The 21,745-nt window shown below is 34.8% G+C and overlaps 2 protein-coding genes across 4 annotated transcripts; one reads left to right on the top strand and one right to left on the bottom strand.

Annotated features, from left to right (window-relative positions):
- The first annotated feature begins 1,376 nt into the window (after positions 1–1,376).
- Positions 1,377–5,804, top strand: LOC110628544 (serine/arginine-rich splicing factor RSZ21). Of its 3 annotated transcripts, none has more exons than XR_006348068.1 (7): positions 1,377–1,551; positions 1,774–1,887; positions 2,465–2,553; positions 2,874–3,099; positions 3,838–3,960; positions 4,689–4,911; positions 5,053–5,804. XR_006348068.1 is itself a non-coding variant. In XM_043949077.1 (6 exons), the coding sequence occupies exons 2-6, from the start codon at positions 1,799–1,801 to the stop codon at positions 4,693–4,695; spliced, it is 534 nt and encodes a 177-aa protein (XP_043805012.1). In that variant the 5' UTR covers positions 1,377–1,551; positions 1,774–1,798; the 3' UTR covers positions 4,696–5,804. The 3 variants fall into 3 exon arrangements, 1 of the variants encoding a protein (XP_043805012.1); XR_006348067.1 differs by having other exon boundaries at positions 5,034–5,804; XM_043949077.1 differs by having other exon boundaries at positions 4,689–5,804.
- Positions 5,805–16,038: 10,234 nt separating this feature from the next.
- Positions 16,039–19,883, bottom strand: LOC110628403 (spermidine synthase). Its single transcript, XM_021775048.2, has 9 exons — positions 19,295–19,883; positions 17,953–18,029; positions 17,738–17,860; positions 17,410–17,514; positions 17,187–17,259; positions 17,026–17,097; positions 16,747–16,942; positions 16,400–16,523; positions 16,039–16,322 (listed from the first exon to the last, which is right to left on the bottom strand). Exons 1-9 carry the CDS (start codon positions 19,482–19,484, stop codon positions 16,257–16,259), a joined length of 1,026 nt encoding a protein of 341 aa, XP_021630740.1. The 5' UTR covers positions 19,485–19,883; the 3' UTR covers positions 16,039–16,256.
- Positions 19,884–21,745: the final 1,862 nt, after the last annotated feature.

Below are 21,745 nucleotides of genomic sequence, written 5' to 3'. Positions count from 1 at the left end.
ATCTTTTGTTATGGATCATGACAACTCTGAATGACACGTGGTATGCTTCAGTGGCCCCACCAATCTAGTGGCCCCCATTTGATGATGCAAACCACTCAATCCTCCCCCACTCTCTCAAAATTTTTCATTTCTTCAGTCATCCTCTCATGGCAGCAAAGAGTCCCAATTGCCAAATTTCTTGGTGTTCTGTTCACTACCAACTCGTTACGACATCGTACAATTTTAATCATTGAATCCAAATTCGATAATTGAGATATCATTTTCTAATTAATATTGTGATTTTTATATTTAAAAATAATTTAAATCTATTTTTTATGAAGATTTCTAACGTGTGCTTCTTATTCCATTAATAATTCAATGTCAAGTTCCTATTCTATTTTTTTCCCCAAATTATTCATGCAATAAATAGTAATATCAAGTTATGGTTAAGAAACTATTTAATTAAATAAAAAATAAAATCTCTCATGAAATTTAAATGATTTAATTAATAATTTTTTAATTAATTTTTATGTTTAAAATAAAATTTTAATATATTTTCAACTTAAACATAAATCATATGTAATTGCATGAAAATTAAATTGATTTTTTTTCGAGTGATGAAGCTATAGAAAAGGAAAAATAAAATACAAAATTTTATAATAATATAAATTGTTTTTATTCATCAAAGATGCTGATACTTGAAACAATTGAGTGTTTCAGGGATGAAAGCGAAATGGCGTTGCTCTCTCTCTCTCTTTCTTTCCCTTCTCTTTCCAAAGATCAGACATGAAACCATTTTTTCTACTGCAGATTTTGGAATGACATAATTAGAAGGCAATGCTGAGGAAGCTTCCGCTGAAATACAAGTTCTGGTTTCAGACCAAAAGTCCAAAACAATCCTTGAGTCCTTAGTTTCCTCACTGGTTGATATTACTAAAATACTATACAATTTTAATCTCTAATACTCCCACTCTTTATTTTATTATGTCATATTTATATCGATATAATATAAAATATATATTTTTTTAAAAGTTTAATTTTTAAATTAAAGTAAATTGAATATAAATTTATTTTTAATAGTGTTACGTTTAATTTTTATTTTTTTAATAAATTAAAATTATATTTTTATTAAATTCAATTGTAATTAAATTATAATTAACTTACTATAAAGATATGCTTATTAAATATATATTTTATTTCTATTAAAGTAAATAATACTTCATTGAATATTTTAACATATTGCATGGTTTAAGTGTAAATGTTGCTGCTCCAAGTGTGCAGTCCTAACTGGAATCGCAAACCAACGACGCAGAGAAATGCCCATGTGTACATAAATATATACATAGTTAGCTTTGGGTAAAAGCCAACCATAACATCTGGGCTTAGAATTGGGCTTAAACACGAGCCGATTCCAGATAAGACATCGCACGGACAAAGAGATTATGCAATCCAAACAGAGCAAGCTTATATTACAAAACACAGGCCTAATCCTAGGATTTTGAGAATTCTGCGGTTCGGTGCAGGGCAAATTTAATCTCTTCCTGTCCTTCAAGCCGAGGGAACCTGCTTGAGGTAAGCTTAATCGTTATCATCACTTACGCACTCTTAATATTATCGTTTGCTTTATTTTTTTGTTTACAATCCTCAGTTCACCTTGCAACCCTAATTATTTAATGAAACCTGTTTGTTTCGATCATATTCTCTTTGTATTGTTAAATTCCAGAAAGAATTATGATTTTTTGGCTTTTGCGTATTATAATCTTGTGGTTTACAACTTTGTCCCGTAATTTCTAGGTTGGTGCACATTTTCGTTGTGATAATGGCTCGGGTTTACGTTGGGAATTTGGATCCGAGAGTCTCAGAGAAGGATATCGAAGATGAATTCAAAATGTATGGTGTTCTTAGAAGGTAATTTGCTGGTGCATTCTTTTATGCGTTAAATTTTCTGGTGCTAAATGTTTATTGTCGTCTCCTTTTTCGTTTTTTTTATTCTCATATCAATGCCTGTGTGTCTATGTGAGTGTTTATTCCTGAATTCTTTTGATATCATATTTTTTAGTTTTTATTTTTTGGGGGGAATTTTTGTAGTCCAGACCAAAGACATAAGTGTGTAATATCCTTCATAATTTTCATTGAAATCTTTGAAGATTACCAAATTTGAAAATTGAAAGAAATCATTCTGCCAGAACCTATGGTGTTAAGTTTTGTACACATTTCAAATAGCATTGAATGGGTTCATTGTCCATGTTCATTTTGTTTCTAAATGCTGCAGAGCTACAACAGGCATAGAAGTTATAGTCTGATGCTGTCACACTCTACTTATGGTGTTACACCCTACTTAAGTTCCCTAATTCAGGGTCAAGGGCAGGGGATGTTTTGTGGTATTATGTTGTTCTTTTTTTTTTTTTTTTTTTTTTTTTTTCTATTCAGAATGGTATTAACTGTTGATGGCTGTCAATTTGTTAATTGTTATAAATTTATGCAGTGTGTGGGTTGCACGGAGGCCACCAGGATATGCATTTGTTGAGTTTGATGATCGCAGGGATGCTATGGATGCAATTCGAGCATTAGATGGTCAGTGTAGGAAGAATTGTGTGCTCTTTATTATTTTTGTAGTTTTCGCTTGTATTTACTTTTCGTTTTTGACAATTTTCTCCATTCTGTTCATTCCAACTTTTGTTCATTGTTAATGTTTCATCTACTTCATTCTCTTCAAGGTTTATTATTCTTTTTCTAGTTTTATGCTAGAAACTCATTGATTATGTGGTAAGAGTTTTAATTGCTCTTTTTTCTTAAATGCTTATCGTTAGGCTGAAAAATTGTCAGAGGGTTTCTATTACCTTGGTGAAGATGCAATTTGGGAAACTCTACTTAGATGCTAGTTTATTTTACAGGAAAGAATGGGTGGCGCGTGGAGCTTTCTCATAATTCCAAGGGTGGTCGAGGTCATGGTGGCCATGGACGTAGTGGTGATGACTTGAAATGTTATGAATGCGGGGAACCTGGTCATTTTGCTAAAGAGTGTCGCCTGCGCATTGGGTCACGAGGTTTGGCAAGTGGGCGTCGCAGAAGTCCCAGCCCACGACGCCATAGCAGTCCAAGTTATGGGTACAGACGCAGGTTTGTCAAAGGGATTGCCTTTTCTTCTCTCCTGTCAACTGCCAACTGCATGTGCTACAACCACTTTATCACCTACTGTTTTGCTCTTTTCCCTCTTCTTTTCTTCCCCCTTCACAATGCAGTAGGAGTCCAAGTTATGGTTAAGGGTGCAGGTTCGACAAATGCATCTATCTTCCCTTTCTCTTTATTTTTGTTTTCCTCCCAGATGCCCCAAACTGCTTCTGCTATACCCATCCTATCATTTTTGTCTTTTCTTTTCCTTCCTTGCCTTTTGCATTTTATTTTTGAGAAATCAAGCAAGGGGCTCTAATCAGAAGCTTAACTATGACACATGTTTTTTGCCACTAAAGGGAACTTATTTTATATGATTGTGATGGGGGGAAAGTTATGTGAAAATTATGTCCTCTAAATGTATGTTTACCATAAAAAAATATTTAGTAATATGCATGCTAATATTTAGGAGTAAATTTTGATGCACTCAAATATAACATATGAAGCCTGCATGAAATTATTGGTTAGCATATGCCTATTTATTGAAATTCATACTTTTAATTAGCCCATTTGATCTCAGATTTTCTTGCTTTGAACTGGATCAACACAACTTGCCAAAATTGTGTGTGGTTTTCTCTTTTTTTAGCTTTTCTGTTTGCATAAGTTAATTTCCAGTTAAGGAAATATCCTTATCAGTAACAACATTGACTATTTACATTTGCTGCTTTTCAAAATTTCTCATTGTAGGAGTAATAGTCCTCGTGGCAGAAGATCTCCAATACGCCACAGCCTATCACCTCGCCGTGGTCGCAGCTACAGCAGATCTCCTCCATACCGTCGTTTTCGTCGTGATTCACCATATGCCAATGGGTATGTACTGCTTCAGTTTGTAGTCATTTTGTTCCCTATGTTATGCAGCTAGGCTTGAACCTAGATGAAGTTCTGGCAATCTGTCAGAGAAAAACGAACAAATTGATCTTGTGGTATTCCCAAAAAATACTTGCATTTCTTCCGGAAGCAGATGATTATTCATCTCCTTGCTGCAGTTGAGTTGATGATATTATGAATCTGAGACTCTAGACTTTTTATGTTACAATTTGTTAAATTTGGGCAAGGCCTAACTCACCCCAAAAGCTAGCTCAAGGGGGAGAAGTGCCTATAGCTCATATAAGGGGCACATTACCCCTTTCCATAACCAATATGGGATTCAACACACTCCTCACGCCCAGAATTTTTACTGGTGCGTAGCACATTTATGGGGCGTCCAACATCGAATGGGGAGGCTTTGATACCATGTTAAATTTGGGCCAGGCCTAACTCACCCGAAAAGCTAGCTCAAGGGGGAGGAATGCCTATAGCCCATATAAGGGGCACATTACCCCTTTCCACAACCGATGTGGGATTCAACACAATTGATATTATGTAAAGATAAATTGAAAAGGGGAATCACAAAATTTTCATCAGTTAATGTTTGTGCCAATTGGCTTCTGTTGCTGGTTCTAGAAATCTTGCACATTTTTGTTTATTTATGAAGAGTTGTAATCTGTGAATATCGTTATGTGTATATTCTGCCTTATATGCTTCAGTTGTCTTTTCAGAGATTAAGGCTGGAAGCCAAATTGAAGCAAGAGTGGAAGGACATTAAAGGAGGCATTATCTGCTATACTGTAGTTCTAATAGGACAGGTTGATGTTAGTTATGTTCATGTCCTGACAATGAGGTTTGTTAGAAACTTGGTTTGGATGGCCTCATGGAAGTGTTGCTAAAGAATAGGACAATCGTCGTTGGCTTGCTCTCCCAGCTGCTTACTGGATCTTGGAGGTCTCTTTCATACTTTAAATTGCAACCTTATTGCTGTTTATAATGCTTAGTCTTAACTTATTTGTAGTAGTAATAATCTGTTTGGATAGCTGTTTCTAAAAGATTTGTGTGTTTGTTTTGAGGTGCTGTACTGTGGTTTAGGCTAAAACGGCATCATTTCTCCACTTTACTGCTTCTTAGCTGCACACAGTTTTTGTCCATCTCTGCTTCTCTGCACGTTATCTGTCCTCGTCGCCCCTGCATGTTATTCAGCTTGACCCGCATGTTGAAACTACAAAATTTCAGAAACTTGGTTGTGTATGCCACTTTCACTGCATTCTTCTGCACGGAGCTATTGTGTTCTGTCCTACCTCCGACCCTGCATATTATTCGGGCTTGAATCACATGTTGAAATTAATGAACGTTCGGAAACTTGGTTGTCTATACACCTTTTACTGCATTCTTCTGCAACAAAGCTTCTGCTACCCTTGCAACCTTTGCATTTCTGCTAGCTGCTTCAAGAAGGTGGAGCTGTTTATTATTGTCCCCATTTCTTAGTCTTGTTTGTTCAAGTAAGCATTGAACCTGCAATGCATTCATCCTTGTATGGTTTGCATCAACAACGTGCCCTTATCTGGCATGATCTCCACTCTTCATCCATGAGTTGAAGTGGTATGATGCCTTTCGGGTTCTCAGTTCTCTAGCAGGTGAATGGCTTCAAGTATGTATGGAAGAAATCCAAGGAATTTTTTCACCATTTTATAGTGCAAGACAAATGGCAGCTATGTATGAGCAATCAGGGAATGGGTCTAAAGATAATTCTGCCCAGAATTGTTTGAGTGGCACTTGAGAGAATTATGTTGCTTTGGTTAAATAACTGAAGTTGATTTTGTTATATCCCTGAGTTTTGTCGATGATTATTCTCCACTTGCTTGATGTGGTTTTATGTTGCTTTTCTTGTCATACAAGTTATTTTAGCTCAATAATTCACCTCCTTTGGTTAGTAAAACGAAGATCTGATGCCATTTGTTCTTGTTGGAGTTTGTTTGTTGTGGTCAAGTTCATGTTTTACGTTGAAAACAATTTGATTATGGGAAACAATGGTAGTAGAGACTGGCATTTTCTTGTGGAAAGAAAATTATTTTTATTTCCAAACTTCTTATTTTTTTGCTTTATTTTATTCCATTTTTTAATTTCTAATTGTTAAGTGATTATTACGCTAAAATAGGAAAATATGAAACTTTTTTCGTTTTATAATTTTTCTTTTCATTATTTTAAAATTATTGTAATATATAAATTGATTATTATAATTTTATTTTATTTTTAAATTTTTTAATATTTAATAAAATTTAATATTTTAAAATAAATATAATTAAAAAGTTAATAAAACATTTTTTATCTGCGGATAAAAATAATTGGACGGATAGAGTATTAAGTAATTGCAATTTCAGTGCGATTAAGGCGTTGAACAGTTGACTGTTGAGTTGTTTTAGCCATGAGTTTGATCACATCGGTTTTCTTTGTGTATCCCAGCCCAGATTACAGCTGCACCACAATTCAGTTAATCGAACCCAATTGAGGTGAAATTATAATTAATCAAAATTTTACTCTAGAATTTCTAATTAAATTGAACTGAAATTTAAAAAGATAAATATCCAGTCGGTTTCAATTATAATCAGATTAACAAAAAACTAATCTATGTTTTTTTTATGAAAATCAAATAGAATGACTCGTTAAAATAATTGAATTTTAACGGTGTAGTTCGGTTTCTCGGTTAAACATCAATTTGTATAATATGAGCTGGCAACCATTGATTTGATAGTGGGTGTCAGTGGTCAAAAGCGTAAAAAATATCAATAAACACAGATTTATTAAACTTTGAAATCCTCATTTAACATAAGAAAGTTATTCTCATAAAAATATTTTATTTCCACTACAAAAATAAACCAAACCTTTTTCACACTTTCAAAAAATTAATCAAAACGTTCAAATGTAACAGTTCACTATTGTTTAAATCATTTTTATTACTTTAATTTAATTTCATTTTTCAATATACAAAAATTATTTTCTAATTTTATCAATTTTTTATTTTAAAATTTATAATTCAATTTAAAAATGTTATAAAATATTGATGTAAAAAATATATTAAAAAAATATTATTTTAATATAAATTGAACTATGTAAAAAATAGATAAAATTATAAAATTTTTTTATATTTTTTATTTTTATTAAAATAATATTTTATTTGTTATGTTTATATTTATAAATAGCATTTAAAAATTATTGATGTTTATCAACTGATGGACTCTACGAAATATTAGTTTGACGTAAATTAAATTATAAATTTTAGAATGAAAAAAAGTAAAACATATATTTTTTTATTTTTTTCAATAAATATTATTAAAAATTTAACTTTATAGGTATTAAATATTAATGAGACTTTTCATTTATTTTTATATTTGTATCCCATATATAAAAACCAACAAATATTAAGTAAATGGTGGTTCGTCCATGGCAAGTCCAACCCGCCACCAAAGAAAACTTTTCAATTGCTTACAAAGGATTTTCTGCTCCATATTTAGTAATTCCTTAACTTTTTTTTGGCATTGAAATCATCAAAATAAGCAAAAATATTATTTCTACGAAAAATATTATTTATAGGTATCTCAATCGATATAGCAGATTGGACCATTAGTTCTTTCTCTTGTTCTTCAATTGATTAGAATGGAATGATGAATTTATTTCTTTGCCTCTTTGCCAATAAATCAGAATTTTTATAGAGAATGTAGAATATATGATATTATAATGACCAGTACATATGCTTCAATTAAGTTCTGAATAATCAAGAATCCTACTTTTTTTTTATCCGAAAAATTTGAACTAAAGAATTTGTATTTCACTTTGATCATTATTTATGGAAGGATTAGAAATATATCTTTTTTTGACAAAAAGAGAATGAACATTCATTTGATCTTGATCCTTGTGTAGTGAAAAAGGAACTATACTGGATCTGCATGAACTTCCTGATAATATCATAAATGACTTATTTTTTGTAAGAGATGGACATTAATATATGTAAATTTGGGTGCATGGAATACATCAGTACTCCAGTGCATTTCCCCTTCTGAATTGGAATAAATATATTTTTGGACCTTCTTTTTAAAATTCAAAGTGTATGCTCCCCCGAAGTTCAGTAATCACTTGTTCTGATTCTATATATTGATCATTTTGAACTAAAAGGAAACTTTTTGGTGGAATAGTCACGTTATGTATAATATCTTGACTCTCAATAGTTACATACAAGTCTATATAATATAGAAAAGCATAATGCCCATGATGTGTACATATGAGATGAACCAAATCCTCATTAAATTTGATTTTTCCATTAGAGGGGGCTCGTATATGTTCTGCAGTATCCCCTGTGAATACTCCGCCGGTATGAAACATTCTTAATGTTAGTTGAGTACCTGGCTCTCCAATGGATTGACCCGCAATAATACCTACGGCTTCCCCCAATTCTACTAGATCGACCATGAGTAGGACTCCGACCATAATATAATTGACAGATCCAAGACGTACTCCTACAAGTAAAGGGAGTTCGAATAGATATTGTTTGTGTTCGAAAGTTTATGAATCGATTGGCAAGCCCAATCCCAATATCTTGATTTCAAATGGCAATGCATGGTAGACCCATATATATATTGTCTGCTAATACACCACCAATGAATGTTTGAATAAAAATTCTTTTTGGCATCATCCCATTTTGAGGACTCACAGAGATCCCTCGGGCGGTCTTACAATCTGTTCTACGTACAACAATGTGTTGAACTACTTTAACAAGTCTACGCGTAAGATATCCAAAATCTAATGTTCGTACAGCAGTATCGACAACTGTTTTTCGGGCTCCATAGCAAGAAATGATATATTCTGTTAAAGACGGTCCCTCATGTAAATTGCTTTAAATTGGTAAATCAATCATTTGTCCTTGTGGATTCGACACTAATCCTCTCTGTAATACCCGGCTAGACTCCGGTATCGGAATTCCTACCGTCCGGTGGAATCTCAGATGTCGGAAACCTCTAGAAGGGTAAAATTGTGTTTTCATAAAATGTTTTAATGTATTTTAAAGTTTTAAGTAAGAAAGAAATTGAGTTTTAAATGAAAAAGACCATGGAGGCATTTCCAGGTTCGGCCGCTGAACCTCAAGTTCGGCCGCCGAACGTGGGATAGTTTAGGGGGGCACGTTAGGCTTCCAAATGTGGTTCATGTTCGGCCGCCGAACCTCATGTTCAGCCGCCGAACATGCATGCGTTTTGGAGTTGCCTTCGGCTTCCAAAGGTGGCCTGGCTTGCCACCTATAAAAGGACCCATGGCCGAAAATGGGCGAGTTTTCTCCCCTATTTTCGGCCAACGGTGAGTCCATGCCCTCCCATGGTCGGTTTTGGTGTTCTTCCTCAAATCTTTCGAGTTTTAACAAGTTTTAACTTGGTTTTGAAGATTTTTGAAGCTTAGAGCAAGTTTTGGAGCTTGGAGGTCCAAGGAGCTAGATTTCTCCCATCTCCAAGTTAGGATCGTCTTTCCTCTCGATCTTCAAGAGGTAAGCCTAGATTCTACTCTTCTTGTATGTTTTAAACAAGTTTTATGAAGTTTATGGGGTAGAAATGCATGTATAAGTTAGTTGATTGCATGTTAGGGTTAATGTTGAGTTTATGAGTAATGTATGTTATTTGAGTTGCCTTTTGTGTTTGTGTTGGGGTTTAGGATAGTTTGAGACCCCTAAATGCCTATTTGCTTGTGTATGCTTGTTGTAGAATAGGTAAATGCATGTTTGAATGGTTTGGGAGGCAAAATGTGCATGTGGAGGCTGAGTTCTGCCCTTTGGAAGAACTCAGGTTCGGCGGCCGAAGGGACTTTCGGCCGCCGAACCTGCCTGTGGAGGCCAGCCTTTGGCTGCCGAACCCTGCCCCCGAAAGTGGACTTTCGGCTCTGGAGGGGAGATTCGGCCGCCGAAGGTGCCGCCGAACATGCATGAGTTTCGGATCTGGAAGGAACCTTCGGCCGCCGAAAGTGCCGCCGAAGGTGCATGACTTTTGGCTCTGGAGGGACTTTCGGCCGCCGAACTTGCAGCCGAAAGTGCCCTGTTCAGCCTTCCTTTGCATGATTTTTATGATTGTTTTAGGTGTTTTAGGGAGTTTTTGGGGAGTATTTTAGAGTCATGTTCTTGTATGTTTGGTCCCTCATCTGAGTCCACCTGTGTAGGTTCAGACCCGAGGACCCCAGCAGTGAGATAGCTGCTTCCGAGTCTTTTCAGAGCTAGCCTGAGGTGAGTAGAATAACTATTATGTTTCAAAGTAAATAAATCAGTTTTGAGCATGTTCATGCATCATAAATGCCATGAGATATATTAGGTTGTTTGCATTAGAATTCACGAATATGTTGCATTGTATATCTTGATGTTGATGTGGATGGGTATTGGATGATCCTTTAGTCCTCAATATGATATGACATGATATGGTATAGTATAGTGTGGAAGTCCAGGTGTGGCTTGCACTACGCCCCTGGCACAATGAAAGAGAAAGTCCGGGTGTGGCCTGCACTACGCCCCCGGCACAATTGGATATGTATGATATGATATGTGTAAGAGAAAGACCAGGTGTGGCCTGCACTACGCCCCTGGCATGATTGGATTATGTAGAGGACTATTGGTGACAAGTCCATTCTTAATGTGATTTGTTTGTGATGTGATGCATTCCATGAGAGCATGAACTTTAAATATAATGTTTTATTATTCTGCTCACTGGGCTCTAGTAGCTCACCCCATTCCCTTAATCCCCCAGGTTGCAGGTACGGGATAGAATCAGGAGGTCAACAAGAATAAGAAGTCATGTTTTATGTAATAGCTAGATGTGGACATGAAAAATGATGTAATGTAAAGTATAGTACAGTAATGTAATGTAATGATGTTTATTGAGGTTTAGAGTTGTGCTTGACCCTAGCATGTTGGTTAATCCCTTTGTACATGATCTATAAAATGTTTTATCAATGTTTATGTAAACCAGGCTTTATGTATGATATGTTACCCCATTGGAGTATTTGTTGAGGGCTCCAGTGTGGGGTTTGATGTTTATGGTTATGAGTTGTGCATGCACAGGTTAAGCTTGGTAAATGAATGAGAAAGTTTAAAATTTTTATGTATATGTTGATCATGTATGGGATTAAACAGGTATTCAGGATGTATGTTAGGCTTGCTATGGGTCCCGGCGACTTTAAGCCGATCTGGATCCTAGCGCCGGTAGCGGTCCGGTTTCCGGGTCGTTACACTCTCATACCTACTAATTGGTGTACTTGAGATGTATTTCCCCTAACTCCTGGAAAAGACATTATATGGACTGGATTAAAGAGTTCCGTCATCCTAAAATTTAGGTTCATTTCTTGTCGCAAATATTCACTTGTAGCATACCATATCTCAATAGATTGGCGTAATTTTTCTACCGCGTATACATTTCCATAATGATAGTGTTTTTTCAAAATCAAACTTTATTGTTCAGCATCTTGGACTAGCCATCCCTTAGAAAGGGTTGTTAAAAGATCATCAATTCCTAATGAAATGGATGTAGCGGTGGCTTACTAATAAGTCGTTTAATGGCAGTTCCATCTATCGCTTTATTGTGAAAGACCAGATTGGCCCGTTCGGCCATAAGTACCTCGATATTCCGCTGAGTAGGGTTCGACAATGGATTTGAGTCAATGATTAGAAACTTCCTTTTCTCAATCTTGATTTGCATATAAATTCAGGAACTATGGTCCTAGTTGAGGCGAAGAGATTTGTAATACCCGGCTAAACTCCAGCATCGGAATTCCAACTTTTCGATGGAATCCCCGTTGGAATCCGGAATCTCGGATGTCGGAAACTCTTAGAAGGGTAAAATAAGTTTTTACAAAATAAATTTTATGATGTTTATTGTTGGTTTTTATGTTAAAGAATTTTTAAAAGAAAGAAAAATACTTTGGAGGAAAAATCCAGGTTCGGGCGCCGAACATGGTGCAGCCGCGGGAGCTCTCCTTTCGGCCCTCGAAGGTGGTCTGGCCAGCCATCTATAAGAGGCCTCCAGTCCGAAAATGGGAGAGTTCCTTTCTCCATTTTCGGGCAAAGGTGAGTTCTTGCCCTTGCATAGTTGATTTTATTATTTTTCCTTCAAATATTCATGAGTTTTCCCTCGTTTTTGAAGATTTGAGCTTAAATTTGAGTTTTGAAACCTTGGAGACCTTCGGAGGCCGTTTGGACTCATCTCCACGTTGGGGTTGCTGTCACTCCTAGATCTCCAAGAGGTAAGCTTAAATCCTTGCCTTTCTTATGTTTTAAATGAGTTTTAAGAAGGGGTAAAGGGCTATAAATGCATGTTATGTTTAAATCTAAAGTTTTAGGGTTTGAGTTGAGTTTTGATGAATGTTTGCTCTTATGAGTTTTTATTGTTATTTCTTTGGGATTTAGGCTAGTTTTATGTCCCTTATGCTTGATGAGTGTGTATGCATGTTTTGAGGGGTTGGATGTGAGGTTTTGGAGAGTTTTGGTAGCTGAGTGCATAAGGCAGAATTGGGTTCTATCATCCTGGAGAACCCAGGTTCGGCCGCCAAAGCAAAGTTCGGCCGCCGAACCTGCCTGAGGAGGCAGCCTTTGGCCACCGAACCTGCCTGAGGAGGCAGCCTTTGGCCGCCTAACCTGCCCCCGAAAGGATGGACTTTTGGATCTATGAAGGGGTTAGGCCGCCGAACCTGCCCCTAAAAGTGTCTGAATTTCGGATCTGTGGGGACCTTCGTCCGTCGAATCTGTCGTTGAAAGTCCTCTGCCCAGCCTTCCTTTGCTTGATTCTTATGTATGTTTTGTTATGTTTTAGGAGGTTTTTGAGGAGTTGTTTAGAGTCATGTAATAGTTGTGTTTGGTCTCTCATTTGAGTCCATTTGTGTAGGATCGGACTAGGGAGACCGTAGAGGCTTGCAGTGAGGTAAATGCGCCAGTTTAAGTCAAGCTTCAGCCGGAGGTGAGTAGAACTAAACTAATCTATTGTTTTAAAGTAATCAAACTTTTTGAGCATGTTCATGCATCACAAATGCCATGATATGTAATAGGTTGTTTGCATTAGAATTCACGAATATGATGCATTACATAATTTACTGTTGTTGTGGATGGATATTGGATGACCCACTAGCCCTCGAGCATGTTATGTTATGACGGATATGAAAGACCAGGGTTGCCCATTCTACACGTCTTGGCACTATGTAAGAGAAAGACCAGGGCTGCCCATTCTACGCCCATGGCATTTATGGATATGTTATGTTATATTTGAGAGGAAGTCCTGAGGAGCTCCGTCGAGGGCCAGACACTATTTGGAATATATAGAGGGTTACTGGTGACAAGTCCATCTTATTGTGAATTGTTTGTGCTATGACGCATTCCATATGAACATATGTTTATTAAACTGTTTTTATGTTCTGCTCACTAGACTCTTATAGCTTATTCCCCCTAACTCCAGGTTTGTAGGGTCGAAAATAGCTTGGGAAGTCGGCATAGTAGCTGGTATAGTTAATGTAATATAATAGTTGTGGACATGTAATGTATAATGGATTAGAATTGTGCTTGACCCTAGTTTTCTTTACCTTGTAATCCCTGTTAACATGATCTTTATGTAAAAGTTTAATATGTTTTATGTTTGAACCAAGCTTGAGGCATGTGATGTTAACCATACTAGAGCATTTGATGAGGGCTCTAGTATGAGTTTTATGTTTTCAGTATGATATATGCACAGGTTGAGCTCGATTTCATGGAAATGTTTAAGTTTTTGTAATGATGTATGATCATGTATGGGATTTTATCAGGTACACAGGATGTATAGTAGGCTTGCTATGGGTTCCAATGACCTTAAGTCGATCTAAATCCTAACGCCGGTAGCGGTCCGATTTCCGGATCGTTTCAAGATTAGAATTCATGTCAGTATCATAGAATTACTTAGCTTAGATCCCTATGATTAGATTAGATACCATCTGAGCTTGGCAAAACCCTCGTATAGCTTCTTCGATTTCTCAATGAAGAGAAATATGACCAACAATAGTTCAAATGTATATACAAAGAATTTCCTTTTTTATATTTTTTACTATTAATAGTGTTCATAAATCTAATGATAGGTACCCAAAGATTCATAGTGAACTTCGATGGGAGCTTTTCTTGAAGTAATAGCGCGTTGATCCTAGCTGCCACCGGAGCCCCAAAGGATAATCTAAATGGATTATTTTCTACCGATAAGCGCCAAATGCATCATAGGAATTAGAAAAAAGGGTTGTTTCATATATTTATCGTTATTATCGTCAATTCTTTTATTTTGATAATTTTTGCAATTACATGGATTATACCTATTTGCATAAATACCTCGACGATTCCCGCTTGTTAATACATAGAGCCCAATAAGTATATCTTAAGTTGATACGGCAATGGGATCTCCAATAGCTGGAGACAGAAGATTCATATGAGAAAACATAAGTAAATGAGCCTCCGCTTGAGCCTCCAACGATAAGGGTACATGAACAGCCATTTGATCCCATCAAAGTCTGCATTGGATCCCTTACAAACTAATGGATGTAAACAAATAGCGCGACCTTCCACTAAAATGGGTTGGAATGCCTGTATATCTAATCTATGCAGAGTTGGCACTCTATTCAATAATATTGGATGTCCCTGCATAACTTCGTGAAGTATTTCCCATACAATTGGCTCTTTTTCCCAAATTTTATTCTTAGCAACTCCTATGTTCGAAGCAAGATGTTGTCTAATTAGACAACGAATAACAAATATCTAGAAAAATTCTATTACTATTTTGCGAGGCAATTCACATCGATGTAATGAAAGTGAAGGGCCTACGACAATGACAGAACGCCCCGAATAATCAACCCGTTTGCCAAGCATAGTCTCACGAAACCTTCCTTCTTTGCCTTATATTACATTCGAAAACGACTTGTAGATCTTATTATGACCGTCCCTCATTGGTTGTCCGCGGATTCCATTATCAAGAAGTGTATCCATAGTACTAATTTCTCCTCACACATTACTAATTCCCCTGGGGTAGATGTTAATAGATCAATAAGAGTATTGTTCCAATAGATAACTCTTCTATAGAGTTCATTAATATTTGAACTCATTAGTTTACCCATCTATCTAAATGATTGGTCTCAACTCGGGAGGAAGAATTGGTAATAGACATAAAACCATCCATTCTAGTTCGATATTTATTCGAATAAAATGCTTAACTAATTCCACACGTCTAACTAAAAAATCCTTTCTTCTTTCAACTTTTCGATCTTCCCATTTATTCGCGGTAGGGCCTTCTTCCCCTAATTCTTTCCATTCTATCGATGAATAATCTATAATAATTCACAAATCCAGATCAGCTAATTGTTCTCGAATAGCACTAGCTCCTATATAAATTTCTCGATTTCGAAATGTATCGAAGGATTGGGTAGTAAAAAAAGTGGAATATTGCCTATTTTGTTTGTAATAAAAGTTTTTCGATTCTATTAGCAATCATATAAGAACTTAGAATTAATTGAATTTTTTGAATTGTTTCATCAATATACTGAACATAATTTTTCTTTTTCCGCAATTCTACTATTATTAGTGAACAATAATGGAAAAATTCCCTCATATTCATAGAAAAGAGGACATAATCATAGAAAATAGGACATAATTCACATAGATGAACTGCTTTAATAATAATCTTTACATTTTCCCTTTCACTCATAGTATGGGAAAGAAGTGGATACTAATAATTGAGTACTCATAGTATGGGAAAGAAGTGGATACTAATAATTGACTAGAGAAATCAAACTGTATCAACTGTTTTATAGATATTTTGTAATCGTTTATGTTTAAATTTAATTTAATTATTTAATTCTATTTAATTCAATTTCTAAATTTGTATGGAATGCTTAGTGGAATATCAGTATTGTGACATCAATTTCTACGTTGGATGATGCTATCAAGGAATGGAATTTCAGTTCAAATAAGCTTGTTTTGCATTGGGAATGTGGTAGACTTTCTGGCCTGCTTGGTTTATTTCTATGATTGCAAGAGGCAGAAGGTGGAGAAAGCTGACCAAGAAGTAGAAAAGGAGCCTAAACTTTCATATTATGTCTCTGACTGTGTTGTGAATTGAATTAAGTCCAACGCTAAAAGTACTAAAACAAACTCTGAAAATGACTTGAAACCTCAACTTATTCCATGGCTCATTGCCAAATGGACTATCTTGGTGAGGATGAAGGCCCACCACTCTACAACAAAGCTTAACTCCAGCTCCTTCAATGTTCTTCAAAAAATTACTTCATTTAGCTTTTGAATCAATCACCTTCTTTGCAAATGACGGCAAGCAAAAGGCAGCTGTATGAATCTGGAATTAAGAGCAGAAGTTTCAGAACAGGATTACAATCATGAGCATCACTTGAAAATATATTTTCTGTGTAGTACCTCTGAATTGTAAAATTTCAAAGGTGTAGTTGATTTGCCATCATAAGCATCTATTGCATTCACTGGATGCTTGAAATCAACTGGTGGTCCCTCAGTAGAGCAGAGCATGAAACCTATCACCCCACTGAGACAGAAAAAAAGCCATCCAATGTCAGCTACAAAGAATATCATAAATACCAAGTCTTTCTGAAGATGGAAAAACAGGAAGGAAAGTTGCTTTAGGGCAAAACATAGGGCTTTTCCAATTCTGAGGATGAGATATCCGCTGATCAAGCACACAGGCAACCAAGAGGTAGGGTAATAGATGAACAAGAGGGGACGCATAGATGCCAGGGATGAGTACTAACCTTGGATAAGTTGGAACAGTTGTCCAGGCATAGTTGACAGAGCCTTTGAAGATTTGACGGCAGTTTGCTACAATATCCTCAATAATGTGCATGTGAAGCCATATACTTTCTGCCTGCGTACAAACAACCCCTCCAGGACGAAGAGCCTTTGCTACGGACTCAAAAAAGGGCTTCTCAAAAAGCTCTTGTGCAGGACCTGGGTGAATAACACATACTTTTAACTGAAATAAAATTTTTAAGGACCTAGTACAAAAATGCAGCAGGTTTCAGTGATATTACCTATTGGATCAGAAGAATCTACTATAATTGCATCATATGTTCCTGCAGGAACATCCTTTAAAAATGCAACTCCTGCACAATTTGACAGAAATTCAACCAATTAGTAAGTTGAGAAAGAGAGGAAGAAAAAAAAGTATTCATAAGGAAGTGAAAGTTCACACCATCGCCAACATGCAGTGTCACGCGAGGATCCACATACCCAACTGCTACATCAGGGAAGAATTCTTTAGAAACCTGGAAGACACAAACAGGAAGAGACAGATTATAATATGCATGTTTCAAGGATAAAGTGGCTAGGTCCATACATGAACAAATGTGGAGCATATCTAAGATGAAGCAACACAAGGGGAAAGAAAGAAAGAAATCTTCAGACGTCCTACTCACATCAACAACCATCTTATCTATTTCACATATGTCAATCTGTTCAACTGATGAATGCCGAGCCACTTCCCGCAGGACACCACCATCTCCTCCACCAATAACCAAAACCTAAAGGACAAACAATTTGGTGAGATCTGAAAAAGGTAAAAACAATCAGAGTACAAACAACTATTATAGTGCCTTTAGTGTCTCATCAACACAAGATCCTTAAAGATGATTACAAGAAACGTAATTATCTACCAATAAGTACTCAATGCACAAACTACAAAATATATTTAACAAAATTCAAAGTTGATGCATCTCGAGTTGATTTTTCAAAGAACCTATGTACCTTCTTTGGGTTTGGAATTGAGCAGAGTGGGAGGTGGGTAATCATTTCTTGATATGCACATTCGTCCCTTTGCGTGAGTTGAATCACCCCGTCAAGAACAAGAACCTTTCCATATGTTGATGACTGTAAAAGGATAACAAAAACAAATAACTTTTAAGCAATATTTACACAGGTAAAGGACAAATAATTAAAATGCCCCTAAAGCATCAACCCGCCTGAAAGACCATGACATTCTGGTAGTCAGACTTCCCCTGAAATAAGATCTTCTCCACTTTTAAGGAGTGTGCCTCTCCTGCAGTCATAATGAATATTTTGAAAGAAAACACAAATGTCAAAAGTGGAAATCAGACACACTACCACAGTAAGCAGGGAAAATATATACTCAGGAAGAGATTAGCCAGCCTACAACTTCAAATCTTTACACAAAGAAATGCACCCACAGAATAGCATTAAAAAGGCAGGACAAAACAGGGTGAAAAGTTTTAGCGGGTTAACTTCAATATATTGCCGGCTGCCTAAGATTGACAATAGACAAACTAAACCACTTCAGAATGGCATAAGGATTGCAGCCAAAGAAAAAACATGAAGAGTTGTGTTCCAAGTAAAGATAGAACGATCGAGAAAATGCTAGTTCAAATGATTTTCTAAAATTCATCTTCCTCAAATGAAATCAACAAGCCTAAGATTTGCAAAAGATAATTAATTAAGTTACACAATAGCTCTGAAACAGTACACCTGAACAGATAAACAAACAAGTGCATTAACAAGGTTTGGGCTCATATAAAGAAAAAGAAAGCAAGACCAAGTGGCGAAGTAAACCAAATAACTAAATGATAGTTGGTGAATGTTAAATAGTCTAGTTTGAGGCGCCGTTTTGCAAAATTTTGAGGAGCATTCAATGGTGGAGAGACAAGCAGTTAAAAAGTCCACATATTTGCTCCAAGTTTACTGGAATTGCACAGAAATTGTAAGTAAGATTACTAGATTATGCAAGGCCATCAGTAAAAGGCATTTGCTAACATCTCATGGCAAAAATATAACACATTTCAATCTTTGATTTTTTTTTTTGCCAGACAATCTTTGAATTAGAGAGAGAGCAATATGAGATTCGAAGGTTGACATCTCCATGAATGGAAAGCGGTTGCATTCTTTTATTATCAATTTATCATCATCATCATTAACAATGTATGGTTTTCCTAATTCAGGGCCACATACTTGATATACATCTCCAATGAAAACAACTAAGAAGCCTGCGTGGAGCAAATATATTGAGCAGTGATTGAAACTCAATCATAGAAGATTAGACATTAAAACAAAAAACTAGTATTAGCAGATTAAGAGAGAAAGGCATCAGCCAACCCGTAGATATCAAAGAAAATTAAAAAATAAGAATAAAAATCAAGAACACATGATATGTATATACAATTGTTCATATACAGGAAAAAAAAAAGAGCAGCATGCAATTGAAGGTAAATACCCACATACCAAAAACATTTGTATATCCATAATAGATAACAAGCTCCGAATCAGAATGACAGGAATTAGAGAGGAACATACCAGGCCACATTGGGCTAATCTCAGAAAACCAGCCAGGAATAACAGAGGATATATAATCATTGTTACTTTTGTTGTCTGTGTTACCCTCAGTCTCCATAGAAACAGTGGTAGCAGAAACACCATTCGCTTCATCTTCTCTGGGTTTCTTGACAGCCAAATCATTGGACACAGCAAGACCCTCTTCAGCCATAGAGACAGTTTCTATCAGAGTCTCTAGAGAAAAACCCAAAAGGCCAATACCCCTTTGGACCTAAAGAGGATTAAGCGAAAGGAAAGAAGAGAAGCGAAGCCACACAATCAGGGTTGGGTGTCGCTTTATATAGATGATTGAATGAGAAATTAGAATAATAATCTGACTAAGAAAGAATCTGCTTAGTTAAGACGCGTCTTTTGAGGCTGCGTTTTCTGCTTTTTCTGTGTTTGTTCTTTTTCCCCAGAGAGAGAGAAGATGAAGAAATATCAAATAGTATCAAATATCAAACAGCTAAGGCTGTAGCTCAAAAGGAGAGGTGGAGGAGTTCACTATTTGCTATGACTGTGGCAGTGTCATGAGAGAGAGAGAAGTACGAATAGAGAATGATAGGGTTCTCAATTAGGGTTGACAACTTTGGCATGGGAGTTGTTTTCTTTTTCTTTTTTTTTTTTTCCTTGTTTAATTTGTTATTTTTTTCTTATATTAGTGTTGAATATCTTCTGTGAGCTTTTTAAATTGTGTTTCTAATTTATTATCATATTTTTATTTATATTTATTTAAACTTGAAATTCCTATTTTCATAAATAATATTTAATATAAACATATTAAATTACTTCGTCCCTTATTTTTTAAAATAATTAATATATAAATTTACTATTATAATTTAATTTTATCTTACTAAAAATTTTAAATTTTTTTTTAAGGTAAAAGGTTCATAACTAATATCATTTTGTGTATTTTTTATATACCAAACTTATTATTTATAATTAATTAAATAATATAAAGCTAATGTGCATAATCATATTATAAAAATTAAACCCACAATTTTAAATCTATAACGATATTCAAAGGTTTTATTTTTTATTATATTGTTGTTTTTGATGGTTTCACATCTTTAATTTCAATTGGATTGTTGTTTTTTATTTTTGTTTAGCTTAGTACTTTTTCTACAAATATAAGAAACTATGACTTGGTTGATACTTGCGGGGATGTGACTTGATCGGCTGTGGTGAAAGATTTGGTTGGCCTGCTTTTCTTTTTTTTTAGACTAGACTTTCTGAATGAGTTTATAGTAATTAAAAGGAAAGCATATCTTATTTGTATTTTGATTTAATCTGTTTGAATCTTACAAATACACAATAAATCTTGCCTTTTGATAAAAAGAAAAATTACCATATTTTAAAACAAAATTTTCCATCTACTTACCCATCTCATTTTTATTATTTTTTTAAACAATCTCATTTTTTATTTAAGGTGTTGTAATTATTTGTAAAGAAAAATCATCAACAATTAACTAAAAAATTAATTAAATCAATTAAAGATTAATTATTTTTAAAAAATTAAATATAAGTTTATTCACAAAAATAGAACATATATTAAGAGTTTTCATATGTTCATAATTAGGAGCTGCATGATTTTCCATATGGTTTCGGTAGCTTAAAGGAGCATTATTTATTTAGTATTTTAACTGTTTTAATTTTTTTTTAACTGAAGAGAGTAAATTTATTTAGATACTCTTACCATCAGATTAAATTTGTGAGTACAACCGTTTCAATTTTTAATATTACGGGACATACATGTTATTCTTATAAAGCTTAATATTTTTTTCATAATTTTTATTATTTTTTTAATTATTTTAAGAATATTATTTATTTTTTATTATAATTACATATAAATTTATTATTATAATTTTATTTTATCTTTTAAAAATCTCTTAAAATATTTTTTAATATTTAATGAAATTTAATATTTTTAAAATAAATATAATTAAAATTTTAATAAAAAAATATTATTTTATATAACAAATAAAATAAATAAAAATTATGAAACTTTTATTATATTAGTAGTGAGAGCATCTAATCAATTAAATTCCAAACCATTGTTAAAAATAAAATTTCAAATCAAATCCAACAAGGAAATTCAAAATATTGAAATCTTCAATAAAAAAAATGAAAGCTAGAACTAAAAAATAACTCATGTGGTTGAAATGAGTGGTTACTATTTTTTTTAATAAGATCGAAAATTTAATTTTTATAATAAAATATATATTAGCACATGAAATTGAGATGTGATAAATTTTAATTTATTTATTATTATGTGTCAAATAGAACAGACAGAATGGAGGAAGCAACAGCGAAAAAAGTAAGGGCGGTGTGAAAAGAAAAGGAACAGCATCAGATGGTGGGGGTGACGGGTGATAATAACAGACACCCTCAAATGGATGGGCGGTGACTTTGACGTGTAAAAATCACAATCAT

This window comes from Manihot esculenta, chromosome 12, assembly GCF_001659605.2.
Source record: "Manihot esculenta cultivar AM560-2 chromosome 12, M.esculenta_v8, whole genome shotgun sequence".
NCBI lineage: Eukaryota > Viridiplantae > Streptophyta > Magnoliopsida > Malpighiales > Euphorbiaceae > Manihot > Manihot esculenta.
This window is presented reverse-complemented; position numbering and strand designations above follow the sequence as displayed.

Excerpts from the sequence above, each read along its gene's own strand:
- LOC110628403 (XM_021775048.2), bottom strand. The coding sequence starts at position 19,484 with ATGGCTGAAGAGGGTCTTGCTGTGTCCAATGATTTGGCTGTCAAGAAA. Across the intron at positions 18,030-19,294 it reads GATTAGCCCAATGTGGCCTG|GAGAGGCACACTCCTTAAAA; the intron begins GTATGTTCCTCT and ends TTATGACTGCAG. Across the intron at positions 16,323-16,399 it reads TGAAATTTTACAATTCAGAG|ATTCATACAGCTGCCTTTTG; the intron begins GTACTACACAGA and ends TCTTAATTCCAG.
- LOC110628544 (XM_043949077.1), top strand. The coding sequence starts at position 1,799 with ATGGCTCGGGTTTACGTTGGGAATTTGGATCCGAGAGTCTCAGAGAAG. Across the intron at positions 1,888-2,464 it reads ATGTATGGTGTTCTTAGAAG|TGTGTGGGTTGCACGGAGGC; the intron begins GTAATTTGCTGG and ends AAATTTATGCAG. Across the intron at positions 2,554-2,873 it reads TGCAATTCGAGCATTAGATG|GAAAGAATGGGTGGCGCGTG; the intron begins GTCAGTGTAGGA and ends TTTATTTTACAG.